Raw genomic sequence first — 18,250 nt, forward strand, 5'->3', positions numbered from 1 at the left:
TGAACCAATGTTAAAAACTCCTACCTGAATCAATAATTTTAACAGTGTTAAGTACGAGTTTGCCAAACAAAACTTGAGAAAATAGTGTGGTGGTTTTAACTTTTAACATTATTGTCTGATGATGATATCTCAAAACATTATTTTATCGTCTCTTATCCCAATCGTGACAAGCAAAAGTTTCAAGTCTCCAAAACACCTGAACAAAAAAACCAGTCGATTTCCCGTTCTAACCGGGGGGGGACAAGATATCACTCTGTCTTTTTATCGAGTTTCTGCTTGGTCTCTCCGCTATAAGGACCAACATGATAAGCATGCTTCTGAACCGCAGCGAAGATAACCATCTCTAAACATACCAACACATTCTGAATAGCTTCCTGGATCTGTTCCACCTCCAACCAGAAATGGTGAGACTTGATCACTCCCATTGCCACCAGAATGTCTAGTGCTATCCCCTGCAGTCTCTCACAAGAATCTCAATGAATATTTTGAATGCTTTGAGGGGTTTAGTGATTAAAAAGAAAACATTAAACTACCTGCCAGAAGCAGAAGAAGACAATCCCTTTGATGCAGAGGAACTTTGCGAGTGGATTGTGAGGAGCAAGCTCCTTAGCAAACACGTGGTAGAATACCACAAGTGAATAAAGCGCCAGAGAGACAGAGAGGTTGAGAACGATAGTGAACGTCCAGCTCAACCAAGAAGGATAAAACCCGATGATTTGTAAAGCTATCATCAAGATGGAGCACACGGGTCTGATGACCACGAATTGCCACGTCCAGTATTTCAAAAGTCTAAGAGTTCGATGATCCAGACGAACTACATGAGGCTGCATAGACATAATCAAGTCAATGATATATAATAGAAGGAACCTTGCGAAGGAAGATAGATAAGAGAGAGACAAAACCTGGAAGAAAGTCATAGGAAAAGAATGGTGAATCTCTCTTCCTTTGATTCCATCAGGGACAATGTTTTTGCTGATAGAAATGTTCAAGTAACTATACATCAACGCCAAGAACTTAGCAATGACCTGCAACACACCAACAAATCAAGAACTGGTTAAGCATCTCTATATTATGTTATGAAGACTAACAAAATAAAAGGAAAACTCACGAGTGCTTCGTAGCATTCTTTGATGGATTCAAGGAAGAGGAAGAAGATTTCACTTCCTTTGACATCTAACAACCCAACAAAGGAGACAACGGCGTAGATAGGAGCCATGAGAACAATGATGAGGATCGCCTTTTGCTCCTTGGGGTTCTTCCAGTGAGAGAGATGCTGAGATACAAGCTGTAACGTCAACAGAACCGTGACGAAGACGGAGAAGGCAGAGCAGTAGAAAGTGATCTGTGGAGGCTTCAGCTTCGTTAGGTCCATCATTGCAAATGCTTAAAACCCCCAAAAACCTGTTATATCATCATCAGAGTTTTCACACACACACACACACGCTCTTTAGCATCAAAGAAGCTACAGACTTTGCACAAGTATTCTACATCTGAATCTTCAACAAACAGCATCAAAATTGAATCTTTTTACTATTCTCAAATCTAACTATCACTTTTGTAGAGATGAAAAAGGCAAACACTTTAAAGAGATCTAAGACTTGCTAAGTTCGAACTAGAACAGTATCCGATTACACATATAGAAAGCTCTAAACTTTTTGATTGATTGAAGAAAACAAAGAGAGTTATAACCGATGAACAACACTCTAAACACAATCACACACCCATCTTGGAAAGGACGGTTTTTTAAATATGTTGTAATATTACAATACACTGATTCGAAGCTAAAGAAACAATGTAAATCTGATCAAAGCTAAAACATAAAGAGCTCACCACCAGACACAGACAGGGAAGAAGAAAGAACTAACCAGAGAAGAAGAGGAGCTGAAGAAGAGACGATGAGAGACTGTGAGTAAAATCTCAGATCAGGGAGAATTGAGGGAAGGGAGGAGCCATTAATGGAGTCGCAAGCAAGTGGGTCCTATATTAAATACCACGTGAGACGACCACGAGTCCACGACGTAACCATGTCGGCATGGATCCCCCACCTTTGAGTCGTTCACACGTTCTTGTTTCGATTTGGTTAGATTAAAATAGTGGAACGCTTTAAACGTTTTTTTTTTTGTAGTTAGGGGTGGTTTTGGATTTGTCAGATTAAAATATGAGACGCTTCAAACGCTTTGGTAGTTTTTGAATTTTTTGGTTTGGTTTCATAAAGTTTGATTGATTGATGACTGATTGGTAAACATCGAGTTTTCTTCATTCATTACGTCATCGCTTAGCATACAACCCAAGAAAAAAAAACTAAAAACAAAATGAAGGATTTCTCTATTTGTGGAGCCACAAATGGGCCATTACCAGTTTCTGTTTACAGTTTTTTTTTCATTCGTGAAATGAAAAAGCCCATAAGAGTCCGTTTCAACTTCTATTCCAATGGAAGGTTTGATTCTTGTAAGAAGGGAAGGTTTGATTCTTCTTGTTTTTCGCTAACCTTCTGTGTTTCTAATTAGTGTAAATTATATCATAATGAATACATGTTTTTGTGGGATAGTTTTTGAGATACAAACGATTTTAATATGGACATAGTATCTGTGGGATAGTATTTGAGATACAAACTCTAGAATCTAGTTTTGTTTTTTATTTTCTTCCTTTCTACCAGATAGTCAGATAGTGCACTCTCTCTCTCTATATATATATATTTTATAGAAGATAGGTCATATGGATGACAATTTCAATATAGTAGACTTGCTGTGATTGGTCTGTGTGACATGAACTGCCATAGCTTGTTTTCTTACTGCAATTTTAATATGAAAGCCTTTTTTTCAGAAAGAAAGAAAAAAAGCACACTTGAAGACTGCCCTCGTGAACCCGATCTTCATGGATTAGTCTTAGAGAGCTTAGTTTAGTATGTTCCTTACGTTTTTTGCAAACCATTTTTTTTACTCGCTGATTGTTGCATTATCTCTGTATTTTGGCTCCATTATTAAAAAACAAAGAAAACTATTTAACGGCCAAGATTGTTTTGGGTAGTTTCTGTGGCTGTGATGAAATATACCGAAACCCTAGTTGTGTGCCATATGTATTCATACATATTTCTCTCCGTCCCGACACAAACATGCACAACTCAATCATGAGTACGGGAGAAGAAGAGTTAGTTCCCATCCCGAATGATCTCATCGTCGATATATTCTCGAGACTGCCTGCAGAGTCAGTAGCCAGGTGTCGTTGTCTGTCGAAGCTGTGGGGATCCATACTCCACCGTCCATATTTCACCGAGTTGTTATTGACTAGGTCATGGGCTCGTCCACGTCTCTTATTCGCCCTTAAACGACAAGGCTCCTGGAGCTTCTATTCTCTGCCTCAGCTTCGACAAGATCTATATCATGACAACAAGGCGTCGCCTCCTCTAGTAGCCTATCCAGATTTTCATTTGAAGTTTCCCGAACACATTTGTCCAGAATATCATGGCTTTACCTCTGGTTTGATCTTTTTCTCTAGCATGCGGATCACACCGAAGGTTCGTAAGGAGGAGACTGTGATCTGTAAACCTAGAACGGGGCAATATGCGAGCGTACCTAAACTGTTAAGGGATGGGAAAAGCTTTTTAGGGTTTGATCCTATTGGCAAGCAATTCAAGGTATTGTTCATCGATCAGACAGTTACATATTCTCCAGATGTTAACAGAGTTTTGACTCTAGGAAATGGAATAATGGAGTGGAGGAAGATCAATTGTCCCTGGTCTTTATTTCAATGTGTTTTGGATGAAGGGATATGCATCAATGGGATTTTGTTTTTCTTAGCCAAACGACGTCATTTTGGGCCGTGTGATGTGAATATAGTTTGCTTTGATGTTAGGTCTGAGGAATTCAAGTGTACTGGTGTAGTAGAATGGGATAGTAGCTATGCTAAATTGGTGAATTACAAGGGAAAACTAGGTGTGGTTACTTGGAAGGGACTGTATGAGTTAAGTATATCGGTTCTAGAGGATGTTGAGAAACACGAATGGTCTGAATATGTCTACACTTTGCCGGAGAATAACATCCTTGATTCCTTCAATTATTTCATCGCTGGAGTGACAGCTACGGGTGAAATTGTTTTCTCGAGGAATGTTACACGTGGACCGTTTTATGTTGTCTACTTCAGTCTCGAAAGCAGCACTCTACAAAGTGTTGAAATCCGAGGTTTGGAGAGTGGTCATAGAGTTTGCGCTTATGTAGACCTTGTAGAGGATATTTATAATGTTAACGATGCAAAGTACCTCAAGTCAAGCCCACGCCTAAATGACGTCATTACCATTAGGCCAAAACCAAAAAAGCTCAACTCTGCGCCGTCGTCTGTGAAGAACGAGCAGTCGGCAAGCCTCCTCCTGCAGAACAGGCAGTGGACAACCCTCCTTCAGAACAAGTTAGATATGTTAGCGAACTTCGACGACTGAGAAGAGGTGCTGCCTTGTTGTTGGCTATGTTTATCAAGTTCATTTCCTAATTGTGTTACTCATTACTTGGGGGAGCAAACAAAATATGTTTAGTTTCTTTTTTCTTTGTCTGCATGCATTTTATTTAAGTTGGGCTAGAAGAGAGTGCTGGGAACAAAAAATAGGGTAACTTTATAGTTTTATGAAATATATTAAGAAAACTATAATTATTTCTAAATGTGGTTATGTACTTATGTTAAAAACACCAAAAAAAAATTGATGGCATCATTCAAGAAACTCAAGAACACAAGAATCAAAACAATGACACAAGCAGAATAAAACATGAGCAATTTGAGAAACACGAGTCTACAAGTTCGGAAACACAAAGTGATTACACATGAACTGATAAAACACAACACACTAAGAAAACACAAGAGAGAATATTAGAAGGAAGAGACTGATAAACAGACACACTCCCATTATTTTCTTCTCACCATAATAACTAGAAGCATTCTTAAAGAGACTAAGAAAACAAAAGAGGCTAATTAATTATTTCAAGACAACAAAACAGCCTCTGAATCACCCTTCTCTATAACACTTTTATTTGGTCTTTGTGACATGAACCATAGCTTGTTTTCTTACTACAATTTTAATATGAAAGCCTTTTTTCAGAAAGAAAGAAAAAAAGCGCACATTAAGACTGCCCTCGTGAACCCGATCTTCATGGATTAGTCTTAGAGAGCTTTAGTATAGTATGTTCCTTTCGTTTCTGCAAACCATTTTTTTTTGACTCGCTGATTGTTGCATTATCTCTGTATTTTCGCTCCATTATTAGAAAAAAGAAAACTATTTAACCGCCAAGATTGTTTTGGGTAGTTTCTGTGGCTGTGATGAAATATAAAATCAGGAGTATGTTTTTAAAGAAAAACTAGATTAGGACCCGCCCTAAAGGGCGGAAATTGATTTGTCAAATCTCAATTAATAATATATGATATATATAATATATGTATATAATATATATATATTTTGTGTAACATTTATATATATATATATATATACATATTAGACATATATATAATATTTTATTAAATATATATAGAATTTAATAGTGTTATAATTTGTGTTGTACTTGTTATTAGTTTGTATTTAATCTTCTTTTCTTTTTAGTATAATAATTTGCCTTGTCACATCTTTTACCTTTTAACTTATACACATAGTTATGTCATTTTTCAAAAAAAAAACTTATACACATAGTAAAATGTAATATATAAAAAACATATTTAAAAAATTACTGACCATATGCCACCATTATTTGGTTGTTTGAACAAAAAAAAATATGTTCTTGTATAACTGTGTATGTTGTGATATGATGTAGGTGAAGAGTAAATATATGGAAGTAAATTTAGTGATATGAACATGAGCCTATGTTGGTCTATGCCACAATTATTTGGTTTTTGGAAAATCAATGAGCATAAGCATACACGGTCTTTGTATGCTTACGTTGTAAATGAGTCGGATACTTTTTCTCTTATGTCTGGAATGATATGGAACTCGTTGATTTAAGAGTGGTTCAGTTTTATATGATCTAATTATAATAAGAGATTAACCAAAAATATTATAAAAGTGTTACTGGTTAGGTTTAACTAATCTATGTTGGTTAAGATTTGGTTTAATTTAAGTTGGTAGGTTGTATTGTATAGGAGGCATGATATATTCTATCAACAACTATGATAATATAAACTATGATTTGGTATGTTGGTTGGTTAATTTAGTTATGTTTGTAGGAATCTATGTGTTATACAATATTCTACCAAATGGGTCTTATCAAATCGAAGTTTTTAAAATAAAAAAGGGATTTATACGATTCGGTCTCATCCGATCTAAAAAATCTTATTTTTTTGAATATGAAGAAATAAAGAAGCCATTGCAAGTGCCGGAAAGACTAGGCCTACTAAAGGCACAAAAATAGAGGGTAAGTTGTTGAAAGTTGTCATAAAATGGGGTACCTCAATTTAATATTTGTACCTGTTATTGTTATATTCTGAATTCTAAAGATATCTTAGAATATCTTGTATTTTTATTATTTCTATTATATATTATATAATTATACTAAGTATCTTTAAGTAAATATATATCCAAAATTTAAATGAGAACTTCAAATAGTAGATAATCCCTAAATTAATAGATTAGATTAATACCGAAACCCTAGTTGTGTGTCATACATATTTCTCTCCGTCCCGTCAGAAATATGCACAACTCAGTCATGAGTACGGGAGAAGAAGAGTTAGTTTCCATCCCGAATGATCTCATTGTCGATATATTATCGAGACTGCCTGCAGAGTCAGTAGCCAGGTGTCGTTGTCTGTCGAAGCTGTGGGGATCCATACTCCACCGTCCATATTTCATTGAGCTGTTCTTGACTAGGTCACGCGCTCGTCCTCGTCTCTTATTCGCCCTTAAATGAGAAGGCGCCTGGAGCTTCTACTCTTTGCCTCAGCGTCGACATGATCTATATGATGACAAGGCGGCGTCGCCTCCTCTAGTAGCCTATCCAGATTTTCATATGAAGTTCCCCGAAGACATTAACACAGAATATAATGGCTTTACCTCTGGTTTGATCTATTTCTCTAGTATGCAGATCACACCGGAGAGTACTCAGAAGGAGGCTGTGATTTTTATACCTAGAACGGGACAATATGCAACCTTACCTAAACTGTTACGGACCAGGTATGGGAAAATCTTTCTAGGGTTTGATCCTATCGGCAAGCAATTCAAGGTCTTGTTCATCATGACTCGTACAGATTCTTCTGATGCTCACAGAATTCTGACTCTAGGAAATGGAATAATGAAGTGGAGGAAGATCGAATGTCCATGTTCTTCTTTATTTCGTGATCATGTTACGGATGAAGGGATATGCATCAATGGAATTTTGTATGTCTTAGCTAAACGACCAGCTTGTTATTTTCAGCGTGATGATGTGGAGATAGTTTGCTTTGATGTTAGGTCTGAGAAATTCAAGTCTATTGATGTAGAACGGGTTGGTAGTTGTTGGGATGTTAAATTGGTAAATTATAAGGGAAAACTTGGTGTGGTTACTCGGAAGGAACTGTATGAGTTGCGTCTATCGGTTCTAGAGGATTTTGATGAGAAACAAGCTGAATGGTCTAAACATGTCTACACTTTGCCTAAGAATGATATCATTGATGATCCCTCCAATTATTTCATCTCCGGAGTGACTGCAACAGGTGAAATTGCCTTCTCGAGGAATCACACAAGTGGACGACCGTTTTATGTTGTCTACTTCAGTATCGAAAGCAACACTCTACGAAGCGTTGAAATCCGAGGTTTGGAGAGTGATCATATCGTTTGCGCTTATGTAGACCTTGTAGAGGATCTTAATGTTAACGATGCAATGTACTTCAAGTCTTGCCCACGCCTAAATGGCGTCATTACCAATATTAGGCCAAAACCACAAGAGCGCAGCAACTGTGTTCCATCTGTGAAGAACAACAACCAGCAGTCGGACAAGCCTCCTCCTGCAGAACTAGCTAGCAGTCGACAACGCCTCCTTCAGAACAAGTTTGATATGTTAGCTAACCTCGACGATTGAGAACAGGTGCTGGTTTGTTCTGTTGGCTAATCTCTATCTTTGGGCTTAGTTATTTTGTTCCTTTTTTTTGTTATCAAGTTCATTTCCTAATTGTGTTACTCTTTACTTGGGAGCCAAAAAAAAATAAATGTTGAGTTTCTTTTGTTATCATCATTCAAGAAACTCAAGAACACAAGAATCAAACACAATGACACAGGCAGAATCAAAACATAAGCAATTTGAGAAACAAGAGTATGCAAGTTTGGAAACACAACATGAACTACTGATAAAACACAACACACTAAAAAAGTCACACGAGAGAATATATCAGAAGGTCCTGATAAAACAGACACACTCCCATTATTATTTTCTTCTCACCATAATAATAACTAAGAAACATTCGTCAAGACACTAAGAAAACAAAAGAAAGCTTAATTAATTATTTCGAAGACAACAACAAAACAGCCTCTGAATCACACCACACGTGCACATACATAGGGTTCCATAGATCATCACTCTTCTTCAGTTTCAAGCATTTGCACAATCTGAGTCACTCCCTCTGCGATTTCATTGCGGATCAAACTGTCTGGCATATCGAATGTTCTTCTCCTCATCGACAGTGACTTCCCCTGCGGCTGCGGGTCTACAACCTCCAACATTGCTTCCAGCTCATCCACCATCGATCTCTTTGCTCCTCTAACCATCACATCAACTCCCTGATACCCAAAACAAACAAACAAAATCCCAAAGGTTTTTTTAATATAATCAACAACACCCTTCAAGAGTGTGTCATTCATAACCAGATTGATTCAAGTACCTCAATGGCATCAACAGTGAGGAGGAGGACGATAATCTTCTCAGAGAACTTCTGACGCTCCTCTGCATCACGAGAGATCACGCGACGGTAGTTGAAGTTGTGGAAAGAAGCTCTCAACTCCTTGAGTTTGGTCTTTGCGATAGCTAGATCACGAAGAGCACGTAACGCCTTTGAGCGGCGAATCAGATAGGCTCTGAAAGCCCTCTGGATCATCGCAGCCGCGTATTCAGGTGGCATTTCCTTGTTCTTCCCTTTCTTGCTCCTAACTGCTCCACTTCTTCGTGAATACGCCTTTTAAAATAACCACAACCATTAAAGATAAAACAAACAGATAGTAAGTAACAAAAGCACGTAAAAAGGTTCAAATCTTTGAAACAGACCAATCTCAATCATGCCAATCAATATCAAACTACTTTTCCAACCAACTTCATAGACAATACAAACTAGTCTTCTAAAAATCAATCTACATGCCCCACCTAATTGAAACGAATTTTTTTTTTAAACTATTTTTTACCTAATCAATAATCTCCTATAAAACGTTTATTTGCATTTTTTTGAACATTTAACTTCATAAACAGAATATAACCAATACCTTCCTGAGAAGGATAGCTCTATGTTCCTCCGAGTCATCTTCTTCTTCTACTTCTTCATCCTCCTCAATCACTACAACGCGTGGCTTCTCCTTCTTCTTGATCTTCTTCACCTTCTCCTTCTTCTCGGCTCCTCCAGTTGAAGCTTTGATGGTGTAAGTGTGCTGCATCTCTCCGTTCTCCCTCTCTGACTTCAACTCCGTCGTCCAACTGTAACTCTTCTTCTTCTTCTTCGCCGCCATCGCCATTGCCTTCTTCTTCTTCTCCTCAGCAGCCTCAGCATCAGCTTTGGCCTTCTTCAGAACAGCTACATCCTTCTTCTTCTTATTCCCGCCTTTAATCTCGGTCGTCCACGTGTACTTCCTGTCCCCAGCAGGACCATCAAACTCAGCTTCCCACTTGTACTTCCTCTCTTGAACCTCGGCCTCCCATTTGTACTTTCTCTCTCCAGATCCCTTGAACTCCTTCGTCAGTTTATACTTCCTGTCGGAATCGCCACCGCGTTCTCCTCCGACCAAACGGTCGAACTTGGTTTCCAGCTCGGAGACTCGGTGGCAGAGATACTGCAGAGGATACTCCTCCACCACCCTGCGGCGAACCAGCTGGTACTTGCAAGAGGAAGGAGATTTCTCGATCTGGACCAGATCCTCGAATAGATCAGGTGGTGAGAGTGCGAAAGGGAAAGCCAGATCTTCTTCGACATCGTCGTCGTCGTGGTGGATGAAGGAAGGAAAGAATGAGGATGAAGGTTTGACAATGGAGGTTTCTCGGACGACGAGAGGAGGAGGAGAACAGGTGGTGTAGTAGGGATCGATGAGGTCGAGTCTACGAATCCAGCTCATGGTTTGAATCGCGGGGAAGGTAAAAGAAAGAAGCAGTCAAGCCAAAGAGAAGATGAGATCTGTCAATAATGGAGTCTCGCAACTCGCGAGTAGGTGGGTCCACCTAGTGTACAGAGACAAAAGTGATATCACGTGAGTCGCACACGACGATTTGCATAAGTACATTGTCGGGACATTGGATCCACCCGTGAGTCTATGATTAAAATATGGACGCGCTTTTAAACGTTTGCTTGGTAGATACGACTAGGAGTTGTTTGAATTTTGTCAGCTTATAATATGAAACGCTTTAAAACGCTCGTAACTTTTGATGTTTTATCTTTAGTAGCAACACTGATGTGAACTAATAACTGGTGTAGGATGATTGAGTATGAAGAGATTGAAACTAAAGATGTGGAGACGTGCAAGATCTGCTTATATGTATTCTGAAACTTGTGAATTTACATTGATCTACGTTTTTTTTCACTTCACTCGTGATGGTTCTGAGACTTGACTGTTTGTCATTTCTTTTTTGTCTTAACCATACATTGGTAGAGAATGAATCATCAAAATTCTCTTTTTTTTTTGCCAAAATATGGTTGCTCGCTGCACGGATCTTGGATTTAACAAGGAGTTATGCTCCTGGTGATCTCGGGGAACTCAACTGATTTGCATATGGGTAAAACTAGGGGTGAACATTTTATCTGTTAAATTTGATTCGATTCGTTATTCGTCTCGATTCGATCCGAAAATTCCGAATATCCGTAAACGTCGAAGCAAATCAAATACTAAAAATCAGTATCCGTTGAAATCGAAGCGAATCACAAATATTAAAATTTTGGGAAGCGGATATCCGATCCGATCCGACTATATATAAATACATATATATCTTGATTATATTTAAAGTTTTAAATATATAAAATTAGATAATTATTTATCTAACATATGATTTGAGAAATTTTATTCACATTATTACTTATTTAAAAGTATTACATAAAAAGAAGAGAAACAATTTATGACAATTATAATTTTTTTTTTCTTAAGTTTTGTGTTATTATGATTGGTAACTAAGTTTATTTTTTTTTTAAATATGTAGATTCACTACTTCTTTTAATTTTTATTTTATATATCATGTAAAAATATATTTTACAAAACAAATTTGTATCAATATTTTAAAATTATTTTGTACTAATCAATAAATTTGAGATATCCGTAAGTATCCGTAAATATCCGCAAATATCTATTTATTTTTTGGATATCCGTTTTTTGAATATCCGTATTTTTCCAAAGCAAAAGAAATCGAAAAATTAGATATGCGTAACATAGGAAGCAAATCACAAATACCTTCGAAAACTGGGATATCCGATCCGCCCGCAGCAGCCCTAGGTAAAACTGTTACCAGATCAAACCCAAAAGTTTATTACTTTCACAGTTTTACTCGACTAAAAAGTTTAAAAAGCGTGGTCAACACTTTGACATGTGTTTGCGCCATCCATCCGTCAATAGAAAAAGAGAAGAAGGTTTTGATACGGAAGGCAGAGAGAGAGAATGAAGGCGATCGTGATCACGGAGCCAGGAGCGCCGGAGGTTCTGCAACTCCGAGAAGTGGAAGACCCGGAAGTGAAAGAAGACGAGGTTCTCATCAGAGTTCACGCCACTGCTCTGAATCGCGCAGATACACTCCAGAGACTGGGCTCTTACTCTCCACCACCTGGCTCTAGCCCTTACCCTGGTCTCGAGTGTTCCGGTACCATCGAATCCCTCGGAAACTCCGTCTTCTCTCGTTGGAAGGTCGGAGACCAGGTATGATTATTAAAAAAGATCACATCTTTAATTCCCTTTTTTTTTTCTTGGGATTTTTAAGGTTGGTGCTTAAGTTCTTGTTGTTCATCTGTTTAGCTGTTGAATCCTTAGTACAGTTTGTGTTGGGTTGCTTTCACTTTCTATACTTTAGGCTTATATTAAAGTTTTGAACTTTTTGATTTTCTCTCTGTCTGTCTCAGGTGTGTGCTCTTCTTTCTGGAGGAGGTTATGCGGAGAAGGTTGCTGTACCCGTTGGACAAATCCTTCCAGTCCCTGCTGGTATCTGTCTGAAAGATGCAGCTGCTTTCCCTGAAGTGGCTTGCACTGTTTGGTCTACTGTCTTCATGATGGGCCGTCTCTCCCCTGGTGAATCCTTCTTGGTATTTCCACTCATCCTTGCTGCTGCTATAAATATTGATTCTTTGGGCTATGATTTATAAATTATAATAATGCGTATTACTGGAAACTATTAGAAGCTTTCATCAATTACTTCACTTTCTGTTTGTGTGTGTCTAGCTCCTTGCTAAATGTTGGTAATTGCTGAGATTTCAGGTTCATGGAGGTTCAAGTGGGATTGGGACATTTGCAATTCAGATGGCTAAACATCAAGGAGTCAGAGTATTTGTCACAGCAGGTTTTTGTCTAAAGCAGCGTTCATTTTATCATCAGTACGCTCCATGTTCTCATTTGTTCTAACTTTTTCGTTTTGACTGACAGGAAATGAGGAAAAGCTAGCTGCTTGCAAAGAACTCGGGGCTGATGTTTGTATAAATTACAAAACCGAGGACTTTGTTGCAAAGGTGAAAGCTGAAACAGATGGGAAAGGTGTGGATGTTATCTTGGACTGCATTGGAGCGCCTTATTTGCAGAAAAACCTCGACAGCTTAAACTTCGATGGAAGGTTATGTATCATCGGTTTAATGGGAGGAGCTAATGCAGAGATAAAACTAAGTAGTCTGCTCCCGAAGCGTCTCACTGTCTTAGGTACTCAATGAATCATACCTTAAGATCAAAAACTCAGAGACCCTATTGAAAATCTTGATATGTTTTTATTGTTCCTACAGGAGCTGCGTTAAGACCAAGAAGCAAGGAGAACAAAGCGGTTGTTGTAGCGGAAGTGGAGAAGATTGTTTGGCCAGCGATAGAAGCAGGGAAGGTAAAACCGGTGATTTACAAGTACTTACCATTGTCGCAAGCAGCAGAAGCTCATAGTCTTATGGAGAGTAGTAGCCATATTGGTAAGATTCTGCTTGTGACTTGATTCTCTTGCAAAGGGAGAAAGAAAATGTTCAGGAGACATACGAATCATGGTGGGAAAATAATAAAATTTGGTGGATTGTGTTCATAGATGTATTAAGAGGTCTGTTTGTTCACTGGCTTTTATGTAATCTCTATGTTTGGGACTATGTAACTATGGAATATCAATAAGCTGTCAACACTAAAGTATTATGTTTACTTCTTCATATTGGACTAAATATATTATGTTGTACATTCAAGAAACTATATAGTCAAAATCAGTAATTTGTAACTAAACAAAAATGAGATACTTATTTTTTTTTAACAAGAAGCCATATTGGGGCTATGGAGTGCATGAAAGTTTTGCACTTCATTGAAGTGGTTTTTGCAATTAACCGATGAAGATAATGTTTACACTCAACGGAATGACCTGATTTGTTTTTTTATATAGAGATGAATCCCCTAGACTATATTTGAGAAGTGATTTTATATTTGAGAAGTGATTTTGCCACATGTCTTCTCTACAATCATTCTCACAAAAATAATATGACATGGCTACTAAAACTGATGACATGTCTTATAGATTAATATGACATGGACAATTTTTGCCACATGTCTTCTCTACAATCATTCTCACAAAAATAATATGACATGGCTAATAAAATTGATAACATGTCTTATAGGTTAATATGACATGGAAAATTATACTTAATGTTAATTTATATTTTTGGTAAACTTTTTAAAATATGGTAATAACTCATATATTACATTTATTTTCGATTTATATTTTTAGACTTTTTAAAAATATGGTAATAACTCATAAATCATCATTAAAATAAATATATTCAATTATGACATTTCAAATTTCGAAATATCATTTTAAACTAAAAATATTTCAAAAATATATACATATTTTTGGAAAATTATAAAAATTAAATCATAAAATCAAATTAATTCGTAAAATCATTAGTTTCTTATATATATCTACAAGTTTTATAAATATTTTAATTTTAATTTTTGACAATTATGAAATTTTCATCCCCTAGATTATATTTGAGAAGTGATTTTACCACATGTCTTCTACAATCATTTTCACAAAAGTAATATGGCATGGCTACTAAAATTAATATGTCTTATAGATTAATATGACATGGAAAATTATATTTAATGTTAATTTATATTTTTGGTAAACTTTTTAAATATGGTAATAACTCATGTATTACATTTATTGTCGATTTATATTTTGGACTTTTTAAAAAATATGGTAATAACTCATAAATCATCATTAAAATAAATATATTCAATTATGACATTTCAAATTTTGAAATTTCATTTAAATTAAAAATATTTCAAAAATATATACATATTTTTAGAAAATTATAAAAATTAAATCATAAAATCAAAATTAAATCGTAAAATCATTAGTTTCTTATATATATATATATATCTACAGATTTTATAAATATAGTTTAATTTTAATTTTTGACAATTATGAAATTTTACATATTTATGTAATATATTTAATTAAAATAAATAGATAGAAAAATCTACCTAAGATTATAATTTTAAATATATACATGCACATTCTTAAATATATTTCAAAATAAACAAAATTATTTTTATCTTAATTTTAATATTCAGTTAAATCAAATTTATATTAAAATATTAATAAGAAAAAAAAACTATAATATTAATAAAGATATAAATATAATTTATGTTTATTTGTTAGAAAATATTTTAAAAAAAATTTACTGCACATGGTGCAGGAAAACACCTAGTTTCAATGATGCAAAGAGTTGGTTACATAATAAATAGGGATGAATCAACGATGTAAATAGTTCGTCCATAACTTCTTTTTGAAACTAAAGTTCATAACTTTACATCAAATATCAGCTCCTAAGTGGTTGAAGTTTGCTTTCATATAATAAGAAAAGGAAAAACAAAAGGTCATATGGTAGTGAACAAATGATGAAATGATATGAGAATTTTACTATATAGTACAAATGATCAAAGACTATGTTATTTCATTTTATGCCAATTGGTTTTGAAACGAATTATATATATATATTTACTTTGAGCTTATTCGATGATAAGAACAAAAAAAGAGAGTAGATTTTGAGCTTAAATATAAAAATTTCCAGAGCCGAGCAGGTGAACCAATTGTGGAAGAGCAAGATCAAAACTTTGTGAAGGTATATCTCTTGACACTTTGACTTGTCGTTCTGAATCGGTCTTTACGATGAAACCCAGTTTCTAATTTAGCAAAATCGTACAACAAAAGAAAAACCTTTGATCAGTGTAAAAAAATCGAAACTTTGAAACTGTTTTCAGAATGAAATCGTCGCTGCTGCGACTGTGGTTTGCGAGAGTAATCGTGCTTACACAGCTCATCCACGGAGCTTTGAGCTGGGGCAAAGAAGGTCACTACACCGTCTGCAAAATAGCCGAGGTAATATGTCTAAAGAGATTACTTACTGTTATGCTCAAGTCTTTGCTTTAAAGCTACACCCTTGTTTTTTTTAGGATCAGAGATGTTTCTTTTGTTGATCTCTGATGATAATGACGTTTTTTTTTTTTTCTGTTTCTCAATGCTCTTTAAAAGAGCTACTTTGAGGAAGAAACTGTAGCTGCAGTGAAGAGACTGTTACCTGAATCAGCTCAAGGAGACTTAGCATCTGTTTGTTCATGGCCTGATGAGATTAAACACCATTGGCAATGGCGTTGGACTAGCCCTTTACACTATGTTGACACTCCTGATTACAGATGCAACTACCTGTATTGTCGTCCGTTTCATTCTTCCCTCCCTATCATCTTTTCTTTCAAACACATCTCTGTTCATGTTTCAGAGACTAAATCTATGTGTGTTGTGTCTCTGTGAAGGGGATTGCCATGATACTCATAAGCATCAGGACCGGTGTGTGACTGGAGCCATTTTTAATTACACGATGCAGCTTATGTCTGCTTCTGAAAACTCCCGGAGGATAGTCCACTGTGAGTGAGATTATAGTGAATACAAATGATACTATGCTGCAGTTTTGAGTTCTGACTAGTTTATTTTTTGTCTGTAGACAACTTGACAGAGGCTCTCATGTTCTTATCACATTATATCGGAGATGTTCACCAGGTATAATACATTTTGTCATTTTAAATGACTCATATCAGAACATGTTCTGAGTTTATATATATATGTTAATTTTACACAGCCGTTGCATGTTGGTTTCCTGGGAGATGAAGGTGGAAACACGATAACAGTGCGGTGGTACCGTCGGAAAACAAATTTGCACCATGTATGTGTTTGTTATCGATGATCATATTGATGCTCAGAAATGTTAATCATTCCTGATGAGTGGGTTTAATCTTTTTGAATCATTTGGAAGGTGTGGGATAACATGATAATTGAGTCTACTCTTAAAACATACTACAATAAAAGTCTTCCGCTCATGATTCAAGCACTTCAAGCCAATCTCACGGTACAGTTCTTACTTTCTTTATGGAGAGCTCCATTGCCAGTGCGTTATAACTAAGTAAACTCACATTGATTCTCTGCTTTGAATTGCTGTATGGATAAAAGCATGGCTGGTCAAACGATGTTCCGTCGTGGGAATCATGTCAACTTAACCAAACGGCCTGTCCAAATTCGTAAGCTCTAAGATCAGCAGAGACATCTCGTTTATAGCCTTTTTTTATTTTTATCTTTTGCTAGTTTACATCTTTTGGTGATGCAGTACGGTTGTGGATGTGTTCAGGTATGCATCTGAAAGCATAAGTCTGGCTTGCAAGTATGCTTACAGAAACGCTACCCCAGGGACTACTTTAGGAGGTATACTATATATATATATTCTCACTGATCATTTCAATTCCAAGTTTATTTGGAAATATTAGCCTTGAAGTTTTGGACCATCAGTATTCACTCTGAAACAAAGATCTTTAGCTTTCTCTGCCCACACATGTTCGTCTTTCCCTTCTCTCTCTGACGTTTGTTCTTCTGCAGATGACTATTTTCTCTCTCGGTTGCCTGTTGTGGAGAAGAGACTTGCACAAGGTGGGATTCGCTTGGCGGCCACTCTTAACCGTATCTTTTCTTCAAAACCTAAGCTTGCTGGAGCTTGAAAACTAAGTAAAAGGGATGCTCAGTATGATGCAGTCACACTCTATTAGCTCATTAACTCAAAAAAATGTTTTTAATTACGTTTTGTGCCATGGCTTTTGTTTTAGTTTAGTTTAACTAGAATAAGAAGTAGTCGATAGCATGCATCAAGTAACTTTGTAGAAAACAGCATATTTCACTGAAATCACAAATCTTGATTACAAGTATTTGTGTATAGTGTGTGATGATGATGATATAGAGATAGAGATTTATATCTGGAGTCTGACATCGAAAAGAGGAAAAGGAAACAGAGCCAAGTTCAACTTGCCGAACACCACAATCAAATTTTAGACTTTTGGTGAAAATCGGCAAGTCATCCTTGGCTCAACTTCATTCTCTATTCTCTCCCATGCAAGACCCTCTGATACAGCAAGAGAACTCTCGTAATCATCATGAGCATATCTTCGTTTTCTATCTTCTTCCCTACCTCTCCCTCTCCTCTTAATTTATCTTTGTCATGTCAGAGCTGTTTCTCGTGGTGAAGGTATTTATAGGTATATAGGAACAACATGTAGAGGAATGTGTGGACTAATTTAATTGAGAGAATTAAAAGTTAAAAAAAAATTATTATCATGCATGGTTTTAGACTTCTAGTACATACAAGCAAAGAAAACGAATGGAATTTTGACCACAACCGTATGTTATGAATAATTAACATTCGTACCATCACCTTTGCAAAAAAAACATTCGTACCATCACTATTACTACTCCAAAAGTCCAAAGGCATCTCCGACATAAAATCCACGTGTCGCATGTTTTTTAGGACTGGAATCATAGTTTTGTGTGGTTGATACACAAAAACAAGTACCGATAGTAAGATTCTTGATAGTGTTTATACT

The 18,250-nt window shown here is 36.3% G+C and overlaps 5 protein-coding genes, 1 long non-coding RNA gene and 1 pseudogene across 7 annotated transcripts; 5 read left to right on the top strand and 2 right to left on the bottom strand.

Moving 5' to 3' along the window:
* Positions 1–73: 73 nt before the first annotated feature.
* LOC108817567 (uncharacterized) lies at positions 74–2,121 on the bottom strand. The gene is made up of 5 exons (XM_018590297.2): positions 1,866–2,121; positions 1,109–1,401; positions 903–1,025; positions 534–824; positions 74–452 (listed from the first exon to the last, which is right to left on the bottom strand). The coding sequence occupies exons 2-5, from the start codon at positions 1,373–1,375 to the stop codon at positions 249–251; spliced, it is 885 nt and encodes a 294-aa protein (XP_018445799.2). The 5' UTR covers positions 1,376–1,401; positions 1,866–2,121; the 3' UTR covers positions 74–248.
* Positions 2,122–3,049: 928 nt separating this feature from the next.
* Positions 3,050–4,432, top strand: LOC108839447 (F-box protein At3g57590-like). Its single transcript, XM_018612209.2, has one exon. The coding sequence runs from the start codon at positions 3,113–3,115 to the stop codon at positions 4,430–4,432; it is 1,320 nt and encodes a 439-aa protein (XP_018467711.2). The 5' UTR covers positions 3,050–3,112.
* Positions 4,433–6,184: 1,752 nt separating this feature from the next.
* On the top strand, positions 6,185–8,021 carry LOC108839448 (putative F-box protein At1g30920; annotated as a pseudogene).
* Positions 8,022–8,223: 202 nt separating this feature from the next.
* LOC108843022 (BAG family molecular chaperone regulator 7) lies at positions 8,224–10,337 on the bottom strand. Its single transcript, XM_018616098.2, has 3 exons — positions 9,410–10,337; positions 8,818–9,108; positions 8,224–8,716 (listed from the first exon to the last, which is right to left on the bottom strand). Exons 1-3 carry the CDS (start codon positions 10,247–10,249, stop codon positions 8,513–8,515), a joined length of 1,335 nt encoding a protein of 444 aa, XP_018471600.1. The 5' UTR covers positions 10,250–10,337; the 3' UTR covers positions 8,224–8,512.
* On the top strand, positions 10,297–10,836 carry LOC108843023 (uncharacterized). Its single transcript, XR_001948292.2, has 2 exons — positions 10,297–10,436; positions 10,606–10,836. It is a non-coding gene; the product is annotated as an uncharacterized LOC108843023 (long non-coding RNA).
* Positions 10,837–11,698: 862 nt separating this feature from the next.
* Positions 11,699–13,489, top strand: LOC108820677 (uncharacterized). The gene is made up of 5 exons (XM_018593680.2): positions 11,699–12,028; positions 12,229–12,408; positions 12,581–12,662; positions 12,746–13,012; positions 13,093–13,489. The coding sequence occupies exons 1-5, from the start codon at positions 11,774–11,776 to the stop codon at positions 13,287–13,289; spliced, it is 981 nt and encodes a 326-aa protein (XP_018449182.1). The 5' UTR covers positions 11,699–11,773; the 3' UTR covers positions 13,290–13,489.
* A 1,787-nt stretch (positions 13,490–15,276) lies between these two features.
* On the top strand, positions 15,277–17,578 carry LOC108839972 (endonuclease 4). Of its 2 annotated transcripts, none has more exons than XM_018612773.2 (10): positions 15,277–15,456; positions 15,596–15,713; positions 15,867–16,047; positions 16,145–16,255; positions 16,333–16,388; positions 16,468–16,551; positions 16,642–16,734; positions 16,836–16,903; positions 16,990–17,084; positions 17,256–17,578. In XM_018612773.2, exons 2-10 carry the CDS (start codon positions 15,597–15,599, stop codon positions 17,372–17,374), a joined length of 924 nt encoding a protein of 307 aa, XP_018468275.1. In that variant the 5' UTR covers positions 15,277–15,456; position 15,596; the 3' UTR covers positions 17,375–17,578. The 2 variants fall into 2 exon arrangements, with proteins under 2 accessions (XP_018468275.1, XP_018468277.1); XM_018612775.2 differs by having other exon boundaries at positions 15,289–15,456; positions 17,011–17,084.
* Positions 17,579–18,250: the final 672 nt, after the last annotated feature.

The sequence above is a fragment of the Raphanus sativus genome, chromosome 2, assembly GCF_000801105.2.
Source record: "Raphanus sativus cultivar WK10039 chromosome 2, ASM80110v3, whole genome shotgun sequence".
In the NCBI taxonomy this organism is placed as follows: domain Eukaryota; kingdom Viridiplantae; phylum Streptophyta; class Magnoliopsida; order Brassicales; family Brassicaceae; genus Raphanus; species Raphanus sativus.